Source organism: Antennarius striatus, chromosome 16 (assembly GCF_040054535.1).
Source record: "Antennarius striatus isolate MH-2024 chromosome 16, ASM4005453v1, whole genome shotgun sequence".
NCBI lineage: Eukaryota > Metazoa > Chordata > Actinopteri > Lophiiformes > Antennariidae > Antennarius > Antennarius striatus.
The window spans coordinates 9,631,904-9,652,625 of record NC_090791.1 but is presented as its reverse complement, the minus strand read 5'-3'; the positions used below and the strand labels follow the sequence as shown (position 1 = coordinate 9,652,625).

The 20,722-nt window shown below is 41.0% G+C and overlaps 2 protein-coding genes and 1 long non-coding RNA gene across 7 annotated transcripts; 2 read left to right on the top strand and 1 right to left on the bottom strand.

The window, feature by feature from the left end:
• Positions 1-813: 813 nt before the first annotated feature.
• si:ch211-120g10.1 (butyrophilin subfamily 3 member A3) lies at positions 814-5,219 on the top strand. 3 transcript variants are annotated; one of them, XM_068336784.1, is made up of 10 exons: positions 814-964; positions 2,287-2,369; positions 2,609-2,707; positions 2,878-2,979; positions 3,126-3,257; positions 3,337-3,474; positions 3,580-3,631; positions 3,717-3,743; positions 4,226-4,252; positions 4,337-5,219. In XM_068336784.1, the coding sequence occupies exons 2-10, from the start codon at positions 2,310-2,312 to the stop codon at positions 4,900-4,902; spliced, it is 1,203 nt and encodes a 400-aa protein (XP_068192885.1). In that variant the 5' UTR covers positions 814-964; positions 2,287-2,309; the 3' UTR covers positions 4,903-5,219. The 3 variants fall into 3 exon arrangements, with proteins under 3 accessions (XP_068192885.1, XP_068192884.1, XP_068192883.1); XM_068336783.1 differs by having other exon boundaries at positions 3,123-3,257; XM_068336782.1 differs by having other exon boundaries at positions 3,102-3,257.
• A 1,950-nt stretch (positions 5,220-7,169) lies between these two features.
• Positions 7,170-20,666, top strand: recql5 (RecQ helicase-like 5). 2 transcript variants are annotated; one of them, XM_068336961.1, is made up of 19 exons: positions 7,170-7,296; positions 7,477-7,598; positions 7,677-8,198; positions 9,575-9,671; positions 9,761-9,872; positions 9,964-10,126; positions 10,877-10,959; positions 14,775-14,993; positions 15,086-15,182; positions 15,992-16,028; positions 16,115-16,173; positions 16,613-16,683; positions 16,779-16,869; positions 16,949-17,095; positions 17,680-18,239; positions 18,319-18,364; positions 18,446-18,652; positions 18,732-18,804; positions 18,888-20,666. In XM_068336961.1, exons 1-19 carry the CDS (start codon positions 7,197-7,199, stop codon positions 18,998-19,000), a joined length of 2,919 nt encoding a protein of 972 aa, XP_068193062.1. In that variant the 5' UTR covers positions 7,170-7,196; the 3' UTR covers positions 19,001-20,666. The 2 variants fall into 2 exon arrangements, with proteins under 2 accessions (XP_068193062.1, XP_068193060.1); XM_068336959.1 differs by having other exon boundaries at positions 18,446-18,804.
• LOC137609726 (uncharacterized) lies at positions 11,024-14,749 on the bottom strand. 2 transcript variants are annotated; one of them, XR_011038374.1, is made up of 4 exons: positions 13,947-14,749; positions 13,686-13,848; positions 11,878-11,999; positions 11,024-11,800 (listed from the first exon to the last, which is right to left on the bottom strand). It is a non-coding gene; the product is annotated as an uncharacterized lncRNA (long non-coding RNA). The 2 variants fall into 2 exon arrangements; XR_011038373.1 differs by having other exon boundaries at positions 11,025-11,800; positions 11,878-11,996.
• Positions 20,667-20,722: the final 56 nt, after the last annotated feature.

Sequence of the window (20,722 nt, the reverse complement as noted above, 5' to 3'; positions counted from 1 at the left end):
ATAAGGACCAGTAGTTACAGCTGTATCTAAGTAATTTCTTTCTTCTTTTTTATTTTTTCCTCTGGTTTAAATCGACGTTCTTTTGTGTTGAGGTCTTGACTAACTATAGAAATCAAGTATAACTGGCGGTGACAATAATAACACCAGCCTTTGTAAAAAATAATTAAAAGAAAACGTAAAGGACTAGTTGCACATTTAGTGCATGCATGCATATTTGTACAGCGTATCTTTCAGTAATGTCTGTTTACTTCTCAGCAGATAAAAAAATATGGTGAGCATCATTCATTCATTCATTTTCCTAACCTGCTTCATCCGCTGTCGTGGGTCACAGGGTCCTGGGCGCGAGGTGCGAGGTGGGGGACACTCCAGTTGCGACGCCAGTGCGGCGTCACACAGAGACAATGTTTTTAAATAAACACATAAACATGTTGATAGAAAAAGAAGAAAAATCTAATCTAATCTAAAAACTAATCTATAATAATAATCATAATAATATGATTATTATTGTTAATAAGGCTGGCAGGCTAATGAGATAATAATCATTTAATAATAATAATAATAATAATAATAATAATAATAATAATAATGTGATTATGATGATGATTATTATTATTTTTAGGATTATTATCGAAACTTAGGAGGTAAGATATTAAATGTGAATTTTTAATGCGACACAAACCACCAAAAAAAATGTTAAAATGAATTGCAACGTCTGTTGAAATATCGAGTTTGCAGATATTTTCCCCTTTAAACTTGCGTCAGCATCATAAACTACGTCATCACCGGAGAATTCCGCGTCACTGACGGAGAAAACCGAACTGGTCCGAACGGCCGACTGTCAGTCTCATATGTAAACAAGGTCAGACACTGCGGAACACACCGATCACTTTTCATGACAAGATAGGACTCTTTTTGCACCAAAGCAGAAAACTTTAACGTGTTTTCCGAACGTCTGAGGAGAAAGGTAAGATGTGCGTCACGATGTGAACCTTAATATAGTTTTACCGCAAAGTCGCACAGCGGATGTTTGTTTACCTTATGCGCAGTCGTCAGCTGGCCTCTCAGTCTTCTCAAAGGGCAGAAATTGCTTAGTCATGTTTTCCCATGGCATCAATAGACCTTTTTGACGAAGCATGTGCTGTTAAATGTCCCGTTTGTTAGTTTTTAAGCCTTGTTCACATGCGAATGTGATTGAATAATTTCACCTGCATGTTTGTACTAAATGATCATTACACGGCAAAATATGTAGGTCACGTAGTGAGATGATTAGTGAAAGGGCACGGCCAGACATGTTATTACAAATCCTGTTAAGCAAGCACAAACACATCCCCGTTTTGGTGTAAACAATCTCATAGCTCTGCAACATTGTATCAAAATTATTAGATGTGTAAAATCTGTTACATGCAGACATATTTATTCATCAGGATCCATGCATCATACCACAGAAACTAAAGAAAATATCAAAAATAAAATGGAATAACCTTTATCTGGATTTGCACCAACATTTAAGAGGACCTGTTCAGACTGTAGGACCCAACATGATTCATAGAAATCTGTCCAGCAGTATTTGCGTAATCATGCAGAACCAACCAAATAACAAATAGACATGGGTGAAAGCGTATCATCCTTGGTGGAGATTACGAGACACAGACTGGGGTCATTTGTTGATACTGGAGAGAAAAGTAAGAGAAGGAAATCAAGAGAGAGATAAGGAGAAAGAGAGAGAGAGAGAGAGAGAGAGAGAGAGAGAGAGGGAGGGAGGGAGAGAGGCAGGGAGGGAGGGAGGGAGGGAGGGAGGGAGGGAGGGAGGGAGAGAGAGAGAGAGAGAGAGAGAGAGAGAGAGAGAGAGAGAGAGAGAGAGAGAGACACTGAAGGGCAGTCAGACAGTGACTGAGGCATGTGACTCAGGATACGTGGACGTTTCACATGTTACTGCTTTAGTTTGATCCATCCCTCTGCTGTGACTCTGTTGGACCACCAGGTCTCTCTTAAGGGGCTTTAATCTTTTGATGAGGTAGATCTCAGTGATACATAACTGCCATGATCACACTCCTGTGCTAAGTTTTTTGAAGCGACGTGCAAAGGTTCCTCGTTTAATTATTTACATGACATAGTGGTGTTTTTGGAGTAAACATGAGCAGCATTATTCATTACAGAAGATTGAAGGCCGGCAGGCCTGGTTCTGGCTTTACAATAACCAGGAGTTTAATTTTTGTCAGGTAAATGAGTATTGGATTATCATACATCATTGTCTAAATCAGCATGCATGTGTGTTATTTTTTACAGGGTTCCAATACACACAAGCCAGGATGATGCAGTGTTTTCACTTCATGGTGGAGCCAGCCAAAACTTTAACGACCAAAATAAAGGTATCAAGATTGGGTGAATCATTGTGTGTTGAATGTGCAAACTTGTTTTTTAGGTGGGAGTCACCTTCATACTTCATATTTTTTATTGCCTTGTGATATTTTGATCAGGAGCAACCTCATCCTTTCTAGTTTGATTTTACTCTTAAGCATCTTTATGTTGCCTTAGTGTCATTTGGTGAGAAGTCTTCCCTCTCCAATATTTTGCCACACTTAAACTTGATTTTTGAATATCGACGTAGGAATCACATAAGCGGGGAAAGAAGGAGAAGAAGGAGCCTCTAGATGAGGATCAGCTGCTCGTTGTAGAGCTGGCTCGAGATCTCAGCCGCGTATGCCAGGTAACAATTCCCTAACCCTAAAAATAGTTTTGATCATTAGACACACATCAGCTGCAAGTTATCATGTTTGTTCATCTTTATTTTCACAAATGAGGGATCAGTAGCTGGCACGGACGTGGTTTAGTCTCTCTACCAACAACAAATGACTCCTCTCCGTTCTGCCCCTGCAGAGTTCGGCCATCCTGGAGCACATTTGGAAGCAGGATGACAGCTGGCCTTCTTCTCTCTGCAGGACTTTTGTCTTACAGTGGGCCTCAATGCTGGAGAGTAAGGTGCTTACCAGTGAAGTTCATCCTTCATCAGAAGGGAGAATATAGGCAGAATATTAAAAAACATAGTTACCTGTATATCGTATACGGGAGATGTGAGGGAGGTTTTTGTTTTTTTTACTGAGGTCATATCTTTCTGTGTGAAGAAGAGACCAATGCAGACAGATGGCTGGCCTGAGATGGATGAGGTCAAACAGCCCAAACTAATTGATGAGCAGAACCTGATTAAGGCCAAAACTGTGATCCACAACTGGATCAAGGACCTAAGAGCTCAGCCTGAGGTGGGGAACATTCAAATAACCTGGCTCTACCAAGATCACTTAAAAAAATTACCATATTTTGCCTTTTTTAATGTTGCAGCAAAGTGTGTGGCCTGGTGAACCTGTGGTAAAGGCGCTGGAAGACCTACAGTCAGCTTGGCGTTGGGGCCGTATGCCCAATCTATTGCCCGCCATGGAGCTGGTTATGTGGACTTTAATCGTGCAGCGCCCAGATAAGGTATGAGTTCATGTAACAATTTTGAAGTTGGCTTTTCTTACAACAATTAAAACTGGTCAGTCAAATGCAAGTTTGATAGAAATCTGTGTGGTGTGTCCTTTGCAGGACACCATACCGCAGCAGTGGCTCATGTGGAAGCAAAGGACTCAGAAAATTGGTTTGTTAACCATTACTCGATCAAACTGGATTTTTTTTTCCATGCAAAGTCATAAATTTCCTCATGAGTTATTATTTTTTTCTAGGTGCTACATCTTACATTCCTCTACCAGGTGAGTGATATACTAATATCAGCACACGCTTAAAAACAGACGTGCCAATATACAACCATTTGCTGCTGCAAATATTAAGGATAAATAACAAGAGTTTCAAAGTAAGATTTCAGTATCACAAACCTTAAATGATGCAAAGTCTTGATATGAAAGATCTTCACCATGGAAACATCGAACAGAATAGAACCCCCCCCCCCCCAGCTTGATTAGCAATTAAGGGATCAAATAATGCAATATGTTGTATCTCCTATAAGGAGAAATTTATTTTATACAGAATTTCAAAATGTCCTGAATGAGAACAGTTAAAATTTTTCAGAGTTCAGTGCTGACAACAGGATTGGCATCATCAGAATATTTCAATGTGCTCCTTTCATATTGGTGATACAGCCTTTATTAACATATTCGCAACACAGTGCTAGGATACACTAACGTGAGTTGTTTTGTTTTTTCGAAAACATTTCTTAACCTCCTCTTTTTTGTAGTGTGGGAATGGATCTCAGATGCTGCAGGTATGCAGAATTCACTTATGATATTATAGTTATGTAATCATTAACTATCTCATATTCTGATTTAAAAATAACTTTTTACTCCAGTGGACGTGACTTTGAATTTGGACACTGCCAACCCTGATCTTTTCATCTCTGGTGATGAGAAGAGGATGCGCTGTGGCTTTGAGAGAAAGGATATTCCAAACTACCACCAGCGCTTTGATGGCTGGTGGTGCGCTGCTGGGGTAGAGGGCTTCACCTCTGGTCGCCACTACTGGGAGGTGGAGGTGGGTGAAAGGGACTGGCGACTGGGCGTGGCCAAAGAATCAGCCCTGAGGAAAGGTTTCAAGTCCTTGAACACAGATACAGGTTATCTGACCCTGCGGCTAGAGAGGGGCACTGAGCTGAAGGCACTGACAGTGCCTTTCACTTCCTTGCCACCTGACCTCATTCCCCGCAAGGTGGGGATCCACCTTGATTTTGATTGTGGCCAGCTGTCCTTCTATGATGTAGACAAAAAGGGCCATATTTACACCTATAATGAGAGATTCACTGAGAAGCTGTACCCATTGTTTGGCACAGTGGAGATTGTTAAGGATCTGGTCATCAAGTCTCCAACTGCTAAAACCCAATGTCTCTGCCCTGCTCCCTGCCTCTGGGGTCTCCTGTGAAATTTACCTTGAAAATTTGGTAATGATCATAACAAAGTGCAATAAATGGGGTTAGTTAATAATCACTGACAGGAATCAGAGATCCTGATGTAAAACACTGTCATTATAATATGAATAGCTCCACTATGGGATCACACTCTGTGCTCTGCTGCTATAATGTGATTGTAGAAACAACTTCTTACTGTAGAACTATACTGCTGCTCTTTGCCTGTGCATTTTCGTATGTGGTATCAGAAAATTATGTTAATGTACTGTCGTCTAATGTAATATTAAGCCTGCACTAAGAATCTGAAACAAATAAACCAAACTCCATGTCTCATTGTGGTCTGTTTATCTTCTTCTCCTTTCGGCTTTTCCCTTCAGGGGTCGCCACAGTGAATCAGTTGCCTCCATCTAACCCTGTCCTCTGCATCCTCTTCTCTCACACCAAATACCTTCATGTCCTCTTTCACTACATTCATAAACCTCTTTGGTCTTCCTAGCGGCCTCCTGCCTGGCAGTTCGAAACTCGGCATCTGTAGCGACTTCCAAACTAATAAGTCGCTGAGAGGCTGACGACGGGGCCTCCTTTGTCAGACGCTCTTCCAGGCAAAAATCACCATGATACATAAAAATACGTTTTATCCTTTATGAACGAAAAAAGAATAATCAACTCATAAAAACTGTTCACAAACTCATATAAGTGACTCACAAAGTCGTATCAATAAAAAACGTTGCGTGATGTGTTGCGTGTTTTGCGTGTTGCGGCGGTCAACAAAAATACGGCAACCCTCTCTCCTCCACACAGGTGAGAAGATACCCTATTTAACCTATATTGACGTTCACGCCCACATCCATTTGACCCACTTATTCCTTCAATGAGATCACAAAAAACAACATCACAAACAACAACAAATACAATATTCAAACCATCATCATATCATCTCATAATACAAAATACCTGTAAATTCATTCATGGCTCCTACAGCATCTTTTTACCAATATATTCACTATTTCTCCTCTGGACATGTCCAACCATCTCAGTCTGGCCTCTCTGACGTTATATCCAAAACCTCTAACATGTGCTATTCACTATAGCCGTTTCAATGCTTTTTGCAAAGTCAACCACCATCTGTCCTTCTGCATTCCTCTCCTCGATACCAAACCTGCCCATCACCTCCTCATCACCTGTTTCCTGCACCAACATGTCCATTGAAGTCTGCACCAATGACAACTCTCTCACTTCTAGGTATGCTCTTTATCACATCAAAATCCCACCAGAATTTCAACTCCTCCAGCCCACATCCTACCTGTGGAGCATACCCACTAACAACATTCAACATCACACCTTCGATTTCTAACTTCAGACTTATCACTCTATGTGACACTCCTTTTACCTCCAGGACATTCCTAACAAACTCCTCCTTCAAGATATTCCTATTCCATTTGTCTTCCTATCTACACCATGATAGATCAAGTTGAACTCTGCTCCTAAACTTCTGACCTTGCTACCTTTCCACCTGGTCTCCTGGACACACAGTATGTCTACCTTCCTCCTCATGCCAACCTACTCTCTACCTTTTCCTGTCATAGTTCCAACATTCAATGTCCCTGCTCTCAGTCCTATACTCTTGGCGTTTCTCTTATGTGGACTGTTTATAATGGCATTTATTAGATAATTAGTCATCCATGTATAACACACATAACAATCTGTCGGTCTGTCTAAAACACTCTTCACTAATGACTAACAAAAATAGTCATGAGAAGCTAATGATGAGAACAAGACAGTCAGAGACTGCAACATCCCATGAAGGATAGGTCAGGGTACCCTGAAAGAAGTACCTGACAAGTGCACAGCTTTGACCTTTCAGGGTAGGTCAAAGCTATGCACTCGCTTTGACCATAGATCATAGCGAGAGCATAGGTAGATCAAAGCACTAGCCATAGACCATAGATCGAAGCACTAGCTTTTGATCTATGGTCTTACCCACATAAATCCTTAGTGTACAAAAGTTGCAATTTGACATTGATCATCCCCTTTGCCGCCGGAGTAATGTGCTTTTTGTTTCGTCTTTCTATCTGCAACGGTTGCGAAGATATTTGGTGGACTAACGGACGGACGGACGAACAGATAAACACTGATGAATTACAATACAACACCGCTTCGCGGGATTTAAACATCTGTAATAATTGCTGTCCAGATTTGCTAGAAATCCCAGAGGGGCAGTGGAAAAAAACACTTTTTGGACCATTTCACTCGCCTTAGTGACGTCATGAGCGTGCACCGTTCACTGTCTTCCGGGAAAAAAAGGAAAATGGCGGCAACAACATTAAAAAGAAATTTAAAGACGCACTTTGGGTTCGACAACTTTCGGTCGAAGCTACAGGAAGATGTTGTGAAAGCGGTTGTCGCAGGTGAATTTGCTATAATCATCTTCATACGAGCTGACGGGCGTTAGTTTGCTGGTTTGTAGAAACAAGCTAGCAGGAGGTCGGCTTATGTCTTCCTCTAACAGCGAATTAACTAATACGCATCTCAGTTCTCATTCTCTTTGGGACGTATCTCTTTCGCGGAATGTATGGTTTTGTCTGCAGGTCAGAAGGATGTGTTTGTGTGCATGCCCACTGGAGCAGGGAAATCCCTTTGCTACCAACTGCCGGCTGTTCTGGCTGAGGGTATCACTCTGGTTGTCTCCCCGCTCATCGCTCTCATCCAGGTAGGTTCTTAAAAGACCTACAAAACCCTCAGATGCATCTTAGGTGTTTTGTGTTAATCTCTTCCTGTTTCGTCCTAGGACCAAGTAGACCGCCTGAAGAGTCTCAACATCCCTGCATGCTCCATCAATTCCAAACTCTCCGCCAGTGAGCGCAGGATGATCCTGGCTGATTTAGGAAGCAGTCGTCCCAGATTGAAGCTGCTCTACATCACTCCAGAGATGGTTGCTTCCGCCTCGTTCCAGCCCTGCCTGACGGACTTGTGCTCTCGTAATCTGCTGTCCTATTTAGCTGTGGATGAGGCTCACTGCGTCTCGCAGTGGGGTCATGATTTCAGGCCAGATTACCTAAAACTAGGTGAACTTCGTGCTCGTATTCCAGGAGTTCCGTGTTTGGCCCTGACAGCTACGGCACCAAAACGGGTTCAGGCAGACATTGTTCATTCCCTGAGGCTGTGTGTGCCACTTTACTTTGTTACACCTGTCTTCCGGAGCAATTTGCACTATGATGTCATCTTCAGGGACTTGCTTCCGAACCCTTATGTCCACCTTTATGCCTTTATTAAGAAAGCGCTGGGAGTGAACAATGGGTCTCATGAACAGGTGAGTAGACACTACAGTTACTAATGTCATTCAAGTGTGTTTATAGTGATTTACATTTATATTAGCTTATGGATTAAGGATAGAAGAAGAAAGAAGAAGAAATACACTTTATTAATCCCCATGGAAATTATCTTTTGAGCCATAACTATATTTTTTAAACATGCGTGTATATGTGTGTACAGTCCTGAAACACACATACACACACACAGACACACACACACACACACACACACACACACACACACACACACACACACACACACACACACACACACACACACACACACCAGGGCATAAGCATGCAATTAAATACAGTGGGAGGTAGAGTGATAGACAGTTACTTCTAGGTGTGCCCAAATGAGTAGCTTGTATGGGGGTGGTGCCTTGCTCAGCAGTGCTAAGGAGGTGAACTGACACCTCTCACTGCCAGCTCACACTCTAAATGTTTTGGCCCACATGGGACTTCAGTTGGCGACCCTCCGGTCCCCAATCCAACACCTAGTGGACTGACCTACTGCCGCCCCAAATAGCTGACTGGAAAGCCAAAGACAGCTTTATGTCTTCATTGGACTACTTAGTGTTCAAGAAAAGACTTTTTAAAAAATGAATCAGAGAAGAAGCTAAAGTAAATCTCAAAATCTTAAATTGTACTAGAGCAAGGCTGATGCTTTATCAATAATACCATCTGTTTTACCTGAGATTTAAAAGCAAACGTCAAAGTATGTATTCAGTAGATCACACTGCATGATTGGTATTTATCAGACTATAGCTAAGTAAAATGATGCATGTGCTTTTGTTGTACAATTTAAGAAACTATTTAAGACTGAAGACCCATATTGGTATTAGTACCTTGACTGAAGTAAAGGATCTGAATATACAGAGCTGTCCATGTACTTTTGGCACATGTTTTACATTTGCAGTGAGTGTCAAAATGTTTTGACATTTGACAGTCCTAAATATATATGGTATTGTGTAGATGTGTCAATGCGATCGAATGGACCAGATGATCGGGTCTGAGAATAATTTTAAAGCAGAGCATAAACCATTCAGAAAAACATTAATTGATTTTTTAAAAAATGCCAGATTTTATGAGTGCATTCATTTTACAGTAAATAGTATATATGTCCATCATATATTTTTCCAAGTGTGATATATTTTTCTCAGTTGTAGTTCATTAAAGGGATTTTTCTAACTATTTTACAGTTGATATTCCATCTATTTCTCCGTTAAAGCGCAGCATAGAGGTCTTGTTTTGTTTTCATCTTACCTGCCATGCCCTGTATGCAGCTACTATAAGCCAATATTTTTCATCTTTCCCTTAAAAGCAAAGATACCCTGGTTCCTTTAACCTCATGCATGAAATGTTTTGTGAACAGGGTTGTGGGATAGTGTACTGTCGGACCAGAGATGGCTGTGAAACTGTGGCTTACCAGCTAACCAAACTTGGAATCTTATCCAAAGCTTATCATGCAGGTTAGGCTTTTTTCTATCACGTAGGTTGTCGGATTAGCAAGCATGAAAACATTTTCATTCAAATGCTCATCTTTGCTTCTATGTTGTAGGTCTGAATGCCAAGGATCGCACAGCGGTCCAGAATGAGTGGATGAACGGGAAGGTACTAGTTATAGTAGCCACCATCAGTTTTGGAATGGGAGTTGACAAACACAATGTCAGGTGAGGCAATTAGGTTTTGTGATTTAATTGTCTTGGGCTGCAAATCTTTTGTTTTCATGAGCTAATGTTCATTTGTGTTTTGGTCACACAGGTTTGTGGCTCACTGGAACCTGGCTAAATCTCTGGCCAGTTACTACCAAGAGTCTGGGCGGGCTGGGAGAGACGGTCTTCCCTCCTCCTGTCGTACTTACTACTCGCCAAAAGACAAGGCACAAATAAATTTCCTAATCGGACAGGAGGTTGCCCGCAAACAGGTCAGTATAATTACATTAAAACTCCTTTATGGAGCTCCTATAAACACATTCAAGGAATTTTAATAATGCAAAACTTATGTTTGTGCCCAATCTGAGGAAGGCTTTCTAAAAATCCTTTGGGCAGCTACAGAAAAGGCTTTGTGATACTTTTTAATATACCATCTTTGGTCCACTTTGATGTCTTGAGTCTGAAAGCACAGTTTTTTGAGAAGTGGCCAAAATGTGTTTTTGTAACACAAATGCCAAGTTCCTTGTAACCCATCTGTATGAGAAGAGAATTTGTTAAGAGTCCCTTGTTGACCACAAATTACATCCACGAGTCAGGATTTTCATACCTGATGATGATCATCATATGTGGATTAAGTCCTGCTTCATGCTGCTCTTTTGTCCTCTAAAGTCATCAGTCCAGCAGCGGACTTCATTATATAGAGGATCTTATGAATGCATAAGATGCATTCATAAACTCAGTCAGGAGAGGTTTAATTTTATGGGCGTATCATGAAGTATCAATAGGAAGTCTTTAGCATTATCTTTACTTTGGCTCAAGAAATGTCAAAATGTAAATGTAATTTTTACTGTCTCTTTTACTTGATATAAAGGTTAGTAAGTAACAAAACATGGGGATCCCATTTTTTTTTGTATGTAACAAAAAAAAAATGTTAACAAAGATGATGGCACATTCTTAAATCCCTTGAATCTAATAATCATTATCATTTCAAGGTTTTAAACTTTTTGTGAACATGTCTATAGGAAAAACGGGGTTCTATAAAGGAGGTGGACAAAAGTGCCATGACAGACTTTGAAGCCATGGTGTCGTACTGTGTGCAAGACTCGTGAGTAAAGCATTCATTGGATCACACATGCATGCTAGTAAATGTCTTCCTTTCATACCAATGTCAAGTAGTTTTTTACATGCAACACAACTTTTATTTCACACGTTCATGTCTTTCTAAAATGCAGTTCTAGTCCATTCAGTACATTTCCAGCAGAGGGACCCGGAGAACACTTCCAGATCTGAGACGACTTAACAACATAGAAGAATCTGACATAAGTCTGAATCCTTTTACACAGGAGAATGACAAATAGCTGCATTTTCAAAAACATGAACAAACTGGTTTGATCCTCCTCTTCATTTTACTCTGTGACTAATTGTTGCTAATGAGATTCCTGAGATTACAGATTCAGATTGCATTCACCCAAATTATACACACACACACACACACACACACACACACACACACACACACTGTACACATAGTTTGTGTAGACCCCTGCTGTTTGCTCTTGGGTATTGTTGCTTTGTGAATGGCAGTGAATAGTCAAGAAATGTGGATTGTCCTGAAAATCTTGCAGCTTTTTCAGGTGTATTTGGCAGATGGTAAATTCTTCCCTTGCTGTGTTTTTAGGTGCTCTGTTGTTCAAGGGTTGGGCTCTTCCAGCACAGCTGAGCACAACCTGTTTAAGAACTCATTGTCTGACTGCAATGTCAAGGTCTTTTATATAACTACTGTACACAACCATGAGTCTTGGGGATGCTTTGCGCTACAACAGCTCAGTCTTCCATGCATGGTGGAATCTCAGTTGCTCAAATATCAGCCCCCTTCCTCTTTTTTTTGTAACAGCAGCTGCAGCAACAGCTCAGGCAGATGAACAGCATGACAAGCAGGACCAACACTGTGGGAGTGTAGGAAAACAGCATCATGATCTACAACTTTTTTACAATGAATCAATTAGTGATAACAGAGACGCACCAATGAAGGTTAGGAGAGTAAAGAAAGCTCCCAGCTCCACAGGAGTGGCTTCAGGTAGACCCTGAAGCTTCAGCCATATCCTGTTGATGAGGCCGAGTGCCTCCTCCCCTGCATCCATCCTGCTGGAGCAGAAATAAGGTGGATGTGTGAGGTTGAAACAGTTCCGCTTGAATTAAATGTACACAGCATCTGTTATTTGCCCATGGATGGTGTGATCAGGATGTAGCTCCTGTTGCGTCTTACTGAAACCCGGAGTTGTGAAACTACATCGCTGATGTGTTGACACAAGTGCTTAGGTTTTTTCTTTAATTGTCCTTCAGTAGTTCCTTTTTTTTTAACAGGAATTGCAAAGATATCGAGGAAGAATGGCAGAACGAGCAGATTGGTTTTTTGTTTTCTAGCACAGTGTGAGGTTTTCCCAGTAAAGTTAAGAGATGCTGCTGTTTGGTTGGTAGCGTAACTGACAGGTGGTGAGCAGTCTGTCGGTCTTTTTATCCGAACCACAGGGTTCATCAGTTAGTTGAGCTCTGTGATCTGAAGGCTCCCTTGACACCTCTCACACGGAGTTATGTCTCACAAAGCTAATTTTAGTTTACCTTATCTTGGCTTACCTTAGCTTAGGTTAGCACTATGGATATAAAGACAAGAATAAAATAGAAAATCTAGCTTCCAGCAGTTCTCAAGCTCACTGGTTAACATGTCATATCTGTTGTGTTCAGCTGCTGCAAAACATATCATTTCTTAGTTGGGAACAGAAAACTCATGTAAGTATCACCAACAGTGAAAAACTTTAGTGTTTGTATGGATTAGACAGGATATAAAGTCTTAATCAACTTTCCTCACTGATGTAGGGAGGCAGGCTTTATTACATCCCGCCTCAACTCAGGAACCAGATTAGATAGAAAGACGAGGGAGAAGGGCAGCGTGAGTAAATCCATAGATCAAAGCGCTATCTATCCTGAGATATTTTTTCACATATCTTAGGAACCGGATGAGATAGAAAGATGAAACAAAAGCCGTTATATGCAGGGAGGCAAGGGGATTAAAATTAGATCACCACCTTGACCTTGAAATATACAGTACTTTTTAGGTACACATAGGAAAAAGCCGAAAGGAGGAGTAGATCTCAGAAACCTCATGACAAATAGAATGCATAAGTTACATGTTGGATCGTGGGTCTTTTATTAAATGACCCTGACCTATGGGGTCAGGGTAAAATTTTGAATTCAGGGGTGTCGCGGGATGTTGCAGTCTCTGACAGCCTTGTTATGTTTGGAACTGACAGAGCCAAGCTAGTCGCAGTTTTCAGTTACCGGTAGTGCTGCAAACTAAATGTAAGAAGGGTTATGTAATTTTGTTTTTTTGTTCTGTGAGTAACTGAGCTAAATAGATTTATTGCATCTTAACATTTGTCACATCAATTTTTTTTGTGATATGTGGTTTTGCTTTGTTGAACAAAAAAACAGCCATTTAGCTGAAGCAACACCCAACCAATATAGTTTAAACTCAAGCTGAATATACTGTAATGAAGCTAATATTGACTGCAGAGCTGCTGTAGTGAGAATGACTAAATATCTAAGACAAAGATACGTCTGCTCCAGCTTATGTCTCAGCATTTTGAAGATGAACTCTGAGATGGTCTTTTAACAGTGAGAAAAGCCTCATAGACACAAAAATGTCACTGTATTTACTACTGACAAAGTATTCAGTCAAACTTTGTCATGAAGTAATTTTTCATCTTAGTTTTAACGTTATTTGTTGTTTTTCCTTTTAAGTTACACACACACACAACAAAGAAAGGCACCTACCTTCTGGAGGTTTCGTTGTTTTCACACGCTCAGCCCAGCCCGACTGACTTGAAAAATAATTGCAAGAGAGAAGTCAGTAAACCAGTTGATGAGGAGGACACGTGTTACTCCTTTGGTGAAGACGTGACGCTGTCAGAACCTGCCGTCTGTCATCCAGAGCAATCTTCAGATGAGCAGATAAGCAGTCAGGTTGAGAATATGTTCAGGACGGATAATTTTCTGCTCAAGTAGAGCAAAAGAGAAGTGATGCAAAAGACAAACCGTTCAATTCTCGCCCGCCTGGCTGTCTTCACTTTGCTTTGGTCCTCATTTGTTGCTTATCTCTCCTTTGTGGGTTGTAATCGTCACACAGAACTGCTTCTCTGCTGTGACTTTAGTTTGTCTGCCTCCAGGGAGTTTTCTCCTTTGCCGTTCTCCCTCAGACAGACTCAGTTGTGTTTTTGTGTGCCTCCCTGTCTCTCCCCACCTCCTCTGGTAGAACCGCTCCTCTCTTAGTATGTTGTTGAAGTGGCACGACTAATGGTGTTCTCACACAGACTGTGTGTATGTGTGGTTTGTGTGTTAGGTTTGTTGTGTTACATAATACATGTACTACATCTAAAACAAGGCTAATTTAAAAAAATATCGCATTGAAAAAATGTGATTTTAATAGGAACACAAAAAAATGCATAAAGAGGGTGAGCTACCATCAGGAATGAATATGAGCTTTGTGCCCAAAAATTAGAAATAAACACTAATTATGTCACTTATCAAACATTTTTTTGCTCAAGTGCGTTCTTATTGGTAGTTCATGAAGAGGTACTGCAGGTAGTATTAGGATTAATGGCTTTAGTTCAGTATTTAATTTAAAATCTTTTTTTACTTCATCACAGAATCATTGATCATATCCATGTGTGATGGTTACACAACAGCTCATTGATTGATGATGCACTTAGTGGTCAGTGGACAATGGAGAGATGCTCGCTGTGTCCTCAAATGCATCACTAATCTTGAGCTTTTCATATCTAAATGCTATTATCATCCTCTGATTTTCATCCATTTTGTTCATGGATCCCCAGCCAGTCCTGACATTTATTCACTTCCTTTTAGTTGCCGCCATGCCACCATCTCCAAGTTCTTCGGTGATAAGCCTCCGAATTGCGCCGGATCCTGCGACTTCTGCCGCAACCCCAAAATTGTCCGAGCCCAGCTGGAGAGAGCGGCCACCCTCAGCACTAAAATCGAAGCTCAGAGCAAAGAGGCCAAAGGACCGTTTGGTTTCCAGGGGGATCTTTATGAAGGAGGGAAGAAGGGCTACGGCTTTGAAAGGCAGGGCAATTTCATTGATGCAAACTGAAACGCTCGATGGCTTTAACAATGTGAAGTAGCCTGTCAGTCAATGCTGACGTTGCACCTTTCAGGCATGACGAAGGAGATGGTGATAGCGTTGAAGACGACAGCGCAAAGCGGAAAAAGGAGTTTTCTGAACTCTACAAGAAGCAGATGAACCTACGGAAGGTGACGCATAATCATCAATGCACACCAGCACTCTTAAGGAATATTTACCACCACTAGCAAAACAACTATGTGTTGTGCCTGCGTGCAGCTGTGTGCCAGCTGCTGGCAGCAGGATTTGTGACCCTGGTAAATCACTCCCACCTGTTTTGTGGAACTGTGTTATGCAACCAACAGAGGAATATGTCGTTTACAACATCCAAGAAGAAGTGCTAAGATTGTAAAGTAGAGTAAATATGACTTCATTAAAATCTGTTCGCAAAACTGGTTGAAGTGATATTTCATCCTAAACAAAGTATTTTTCAGAACATGCCAAACAAATATTGGAACTGATGGTGAGATTATTCTGTAAAGTAGTTTAAATGTGACGCTGAAAGGACTGATCACAGCCAGGAGTAGCTGGAACAGAACAGCTGTCGATCTCTGGGGAAGAGGAGAATACTTAAAATCATTCTTAAACCAATAAATTACCTGTTTCAAACACAAAAGATGTGTTTGAGGGGATATTTGTGCCTTCATTGTATATTTTAAGTAGAGAGGTGAAATATAAAAGGAGTCTGACTTAGTTGAACCTAGATGTAAATGTTCATTGTTGCTGGTTTAATCCAAATACTTCACCAAAACTGCACAAGAGATTCAGGTTGAGATGGGATTGTGTAGAAATATAAGGGTTAACTGTCAATGTGGACATTTATGGGCCAGTCAATAGGTGACTGTCGTGATATTGCAGCGATGGAGGAATTTTGTACCATTGTGTATTGCCCTTTAGTGCATCTGATGACTAACTCCTCTCTTCACTCATGTTTCTTCAGGGAAGGGGCAGTCTGAGTGAAGACTTTATTCCTCCAGGTATGTTGTACGTTAAAATAAAATAACTAGCAGTGGATACTCAATGTTTTTGCACCACCCTCTGACTGATGTGTCCTCCTGTGTAGATCCTGACTGTCCACTCAGAGAGGCCGACAGTCAGAGGATTCCAATGCTCACTGTGAAGGTAACACACGATGCCTGGACACATTCCTCACACTGCCAGCACTCATTAACACGCCTCCTGGAATTCAGTGACTCATCTGCTATATGTGAAGGAAGGCAGTAGAAACACAGCACTGTTGTAAATAACTATGCAGCCCCTGGAAGGAAATGAAAATTAAGCTATGGCAATTAGTTCATTCTGAAGCTTAGGGTTCTGAACCTTTTGCTGTAGAAAAATGCAAAGCTGTAAAGGTATTTGAATAAACACCCTCAAACAATTACAGGGCATTTTATGTGAAGCATTCTAGGAATTTTACTCGTTTCAGAGATTGATAATTTCTGTATGCCTACAGAATTATATTAAACTGTTATTCTTTGATCAATACCCTTTTATTTATCATTTCAGTTTCATTACTTTGTTATTGATAAAATTGTAAAGAATAACGATCATAATTTTCCAGGCCAGAGAATATGGTCTGTACTACTTGCAGGAAGCATTGCGTCAACAGAAGGGGGCAGAATATTCTTCTAGGTACGTAAACCAACACATGTTTTTCGTGATTTATGTGCCGGTGATTAATTTCCTTCAGAAATGTCTGCTTTGACATCTTGCCCTTCTTCCAACAGCGAAGTGCTGTCTCTAGCAGTGGATTTGGAATACCAGATCTTCAAAAACAGCAAGGCCTCCAACCTTTACAAAGCTGCTTTCCTAAAGAAGGTGACTTCACTGTTCTTCTGATAGAATTTAGATTAATGTTTGGGGTATATTTTTCTTGAACTTGTTTCTTGTTTTAAAGGGAACAGAGCTGAAGAACGCAGCTGCTGCGTCTGCTGGGAGAGAAACAGATGGCAGCAGTGAATGCAGGCAAAAAGAGGAAGCATCTGTCTCGTCTTCCAGTTCCGGTGATTTTCAAGGGTTCACTTCTGCATCTGAGATCTACTCAGTAAGATAATCTTTATTATACACGTTTTACCCTGTTTACAAGCTGTAAATCATAAGTACTTGTAGTCCAAGAATATTGTCACATTTATTTGTTGTGAAGGACGACAACTCACTCTGTCAAAGAAAACACAAGATTTATTAGTGAAACAATGAAAAACACAGAGTTCAATATATAGAGAGAGAGTCCCATTCTGAGTCTAAACAACTTTTAAACTTTTCTTCTCATGGTGCTTTTTTCCCCCCATTGGTGCATGAGCCTTTCTCTGGTTGGTCCTTTTTGGTTTATGCATATGTGTATCCATGCCTCTATTACACCTCTGCTCCAATCAATTCTGAAGTTGTCAGAAGGGGAAGCCCCCCTTCCCACTGAATGTTTTTGTGTGTCTCCCTAAGATAGCAATTTTATCATGCAACCACATTTTTTTACATTGTGTTCCTAACTGTCTGTGTTTCCATATCCCTGAGTCATCAAAACTGAGTTACACCTCTTGTGCGATACATCTTGATACATTCAGTTATTACAGAAATCACTTTATTTTATGGTTATAAACATCCTTTTTTTTTTTTTCTCAAATAATCCTCCAGCTGAAACGTAAAAGAGTCGGAGCAGGCCAGAGGGGCTCATCCAACCCCCATGTGATTGCTGGTGAACTGCTGAAGCACTCCGTCTCAGAAACAGAGACTGACAGACGTTACAGTGACAGTTCAGGAGGCCTCGGAGAGACAAACAAAGATGATTCTTCGGCTGCGATGTCATCCAATAGAGCCAGAACAATTGCTGCTGCTGATTCCATGAACAGCCCAACAAAGACAAGCAGATGCAGCAAGAAACAGCAGAAGCTAGCAGCTGCAGCAAAGACTTCTCGTAACATTTCTCTTTATTTTGTAATGAACAAAAGGACAGAGGAAAGCGAAGAGGAGGCTGATAGTTCTAGAGACTTTTCCGGAGAATGCAATAACCTGCAGGAAGACTCACTTGAAACAATGGCGGCTGTAGAGTCCAGCTCTTTGGAGTCAGAAATTCAGCGCAAGGTCCAAGAAGAAAGTAAAAAAGAGGTAATTGTCATACTTGATGATGAAGAGGAGGAAGCCTCACAAGTGGACCTGGTGAAGGTGCAAGATGCACCTAAAAAGTTCTTTACAGAGTAAGACCCTTCAACATAGCCATTTAAGAAAATGGACAGGACTTCCTCTCTCAACCCTAACATTGTTTTCCCCCCACAGAAACAATGAACCAAGAAGAAAAGTTAACACCCATCTACCACCGGGGGTAAGCGACTCTTTCCTTTCCAGTCTTTATTTTTATTTCCCCCCTCAGTGCGTGACAGTAGGTGTGTGTCTTTGCGTTCAGTTGACGAGTGATGAGAAAGCGGACACAGCGTCTTGTCCCCCAGCGAAGCGCAGCCGCTGTGCAGACAGCAGAAAAGTGACCTTCAACCCCAACGTGCAGGAGAGTGCCCCGCCCCCTAGAAATCAGTCAGTCACACTGAGTGAGGTTGCTGACGTCGTGGTTCGTTGCCTGGACCCGTTTTATACCCACGGAAAGTTTGCCACCAGGGTGAGAGAGGTGGATATTTCCGAAAACATTTTCCAGCTTGCTGGCGGATTTCTCAGCTTTTTGCGTTCTTTGGTTGCAGGAGCTGTTCAAGGCATTTGCACGCTACTTGTCTCACCTTCTCACGGAGGCAGGGGGTATGGGGAAAGGCCAAGGTACGCAGGGGACACATGATCTCAACGGTACACTTTGCTGCATGTGATGGACTCCCCACTAAAGCTGATCTCTGTGCTTACAGTCAAAGCAGAAGCCATGGCTCTGATCAACGAGTTCTTCAGCAAAGTCAAGCGCTGTGAGAGCAAGGCCGACTGGAAGCACCTGAAGTTACATCGAAGCTCTAAAACCAACTAAAGCAAGGAGTGATGGGAAGAGAGATGCAGCTAATGTTGGGATTGAACCTTTTCTGTTTGTCAGTGCCTAATATTTCTTTTTTCCATTGATCTGTCTTTATCACACATGACTACTGATTTGCTGCCTGAAGTCCTTCTTTTGGTTTGTTTGTTTTTTTGTTACATTTTTTCTCCAGGCTCTTTGATTTGATATTAGCTTATTGTTCAGGATCATTGGAGCCAGAGGTAAAACCGTAAATAATTCAACAAATATGCTTCATGTTACATTCAGTGGTAACTGTGATCACCTTACTATACATCTGACCAAAGTGATTTTCCATTACAGACAGACGTCTTGGCTTCAGTTTGACGTGTCAAAGAAGATTCTGTAAACTCTTTTCACACGCAGGGCATAATGTAAAAATACCAAAGCTGAATGCTAATATCAGTAGGTTGACAAACTCACTGGCAATGCTAATATCAGCTAAAACACAGCAGGTGTAAAGTGTTTAGACTGTTTTAGCTAAGGATGTAAAGTGTGTGTCTTTGTGTTCAGTTGAACATTAACAGATTAGCTTAAGTGGCTGTTTCTGTTTAATACAAATATTAAAATTATCTTGCAGGTGTTTGGTCACGTTAAAATTTTGACCTGACTGCTGGATCAGCTAATTCAGGATCACCAGGGTTGGCTCATTCCCTGGGGATGCACCAGATGCCATAGCTGTCCATTTGTTGAGATGTTTCAGTTTAGTGGGCGAAAAGGACCAGCTTACTTTTTTAAATTATTTTTTTTAATCATCATTAATCCAGTTCAAACTTGACAATTTAAAATTAACGAGGTTTAAAAAATACAAAAAATGTTTCTTTTGCAGCTGATTATAAACTGGAGTAGATATTTTTAGTGCAGCTGCTGTACACACTTTGTGTTTGGCTGTTTGGCTGCATCACAAAGGACAAAGTAAATGGGCATGAACAAGAATTCCAGTATGATTTAAATCTGTGCAGTTTGTCTTTAGTTTTTGTTTTGAGAGATTTCTCTTACTGAATGTTCTTTTAGTACTGTTCGTTAGTACTGTTCGTGAGAGGCCACAGTTTTTGTCTCCAGACCCTGAGAATACTTGAAGCTGTGATGGACGTCGCGATCTGACTGTCGGACTGAAGTTTACAGCTGCAGAGAAAAAACAACAACAGACAATTAGCGGAGCGTCGCAGAGACGTCCGCGCTGGGACAGATGGTGACGTCATATGCACAGGAGTTGCCTTCAGGTGCTCGCTGTAAGCTTTGCCAAGCAAAATAAAAAGGCGTTTGAGGTAACAATGAAAATATACAACTGAATGTAGCGTACTGTGGAAGTTGTATCTCTTGTGTCCAATTTTTTATGGACTTGGTTGAAACTTGAATAAATGCGTTGAATTGAAATGACTGGTTTATTAATAGTAAGCAGTTTGCGATGGATTGATCTGCAACACGTTCCTAATTGAACACAAAGTCCAAAGTAAATTGACATTTTGACTTATGATCTGATTTAGAAACAATAATGAAATATGTGCACTTGTGATAGTGCGTGGTAAATATATTGAGTTTTGAATCACAATGAAGGAAATACAGTAGTGAACTGTATCATTTCACCAATGTGGCACGCAGACACTAAATTTGTGATTTTACTCTGACCTGCCTCAGAGATCCTGGTAATGAACTGAATTATTTGCATATAGTGGTTAAACGTATTTTCCCTGTGTCTAC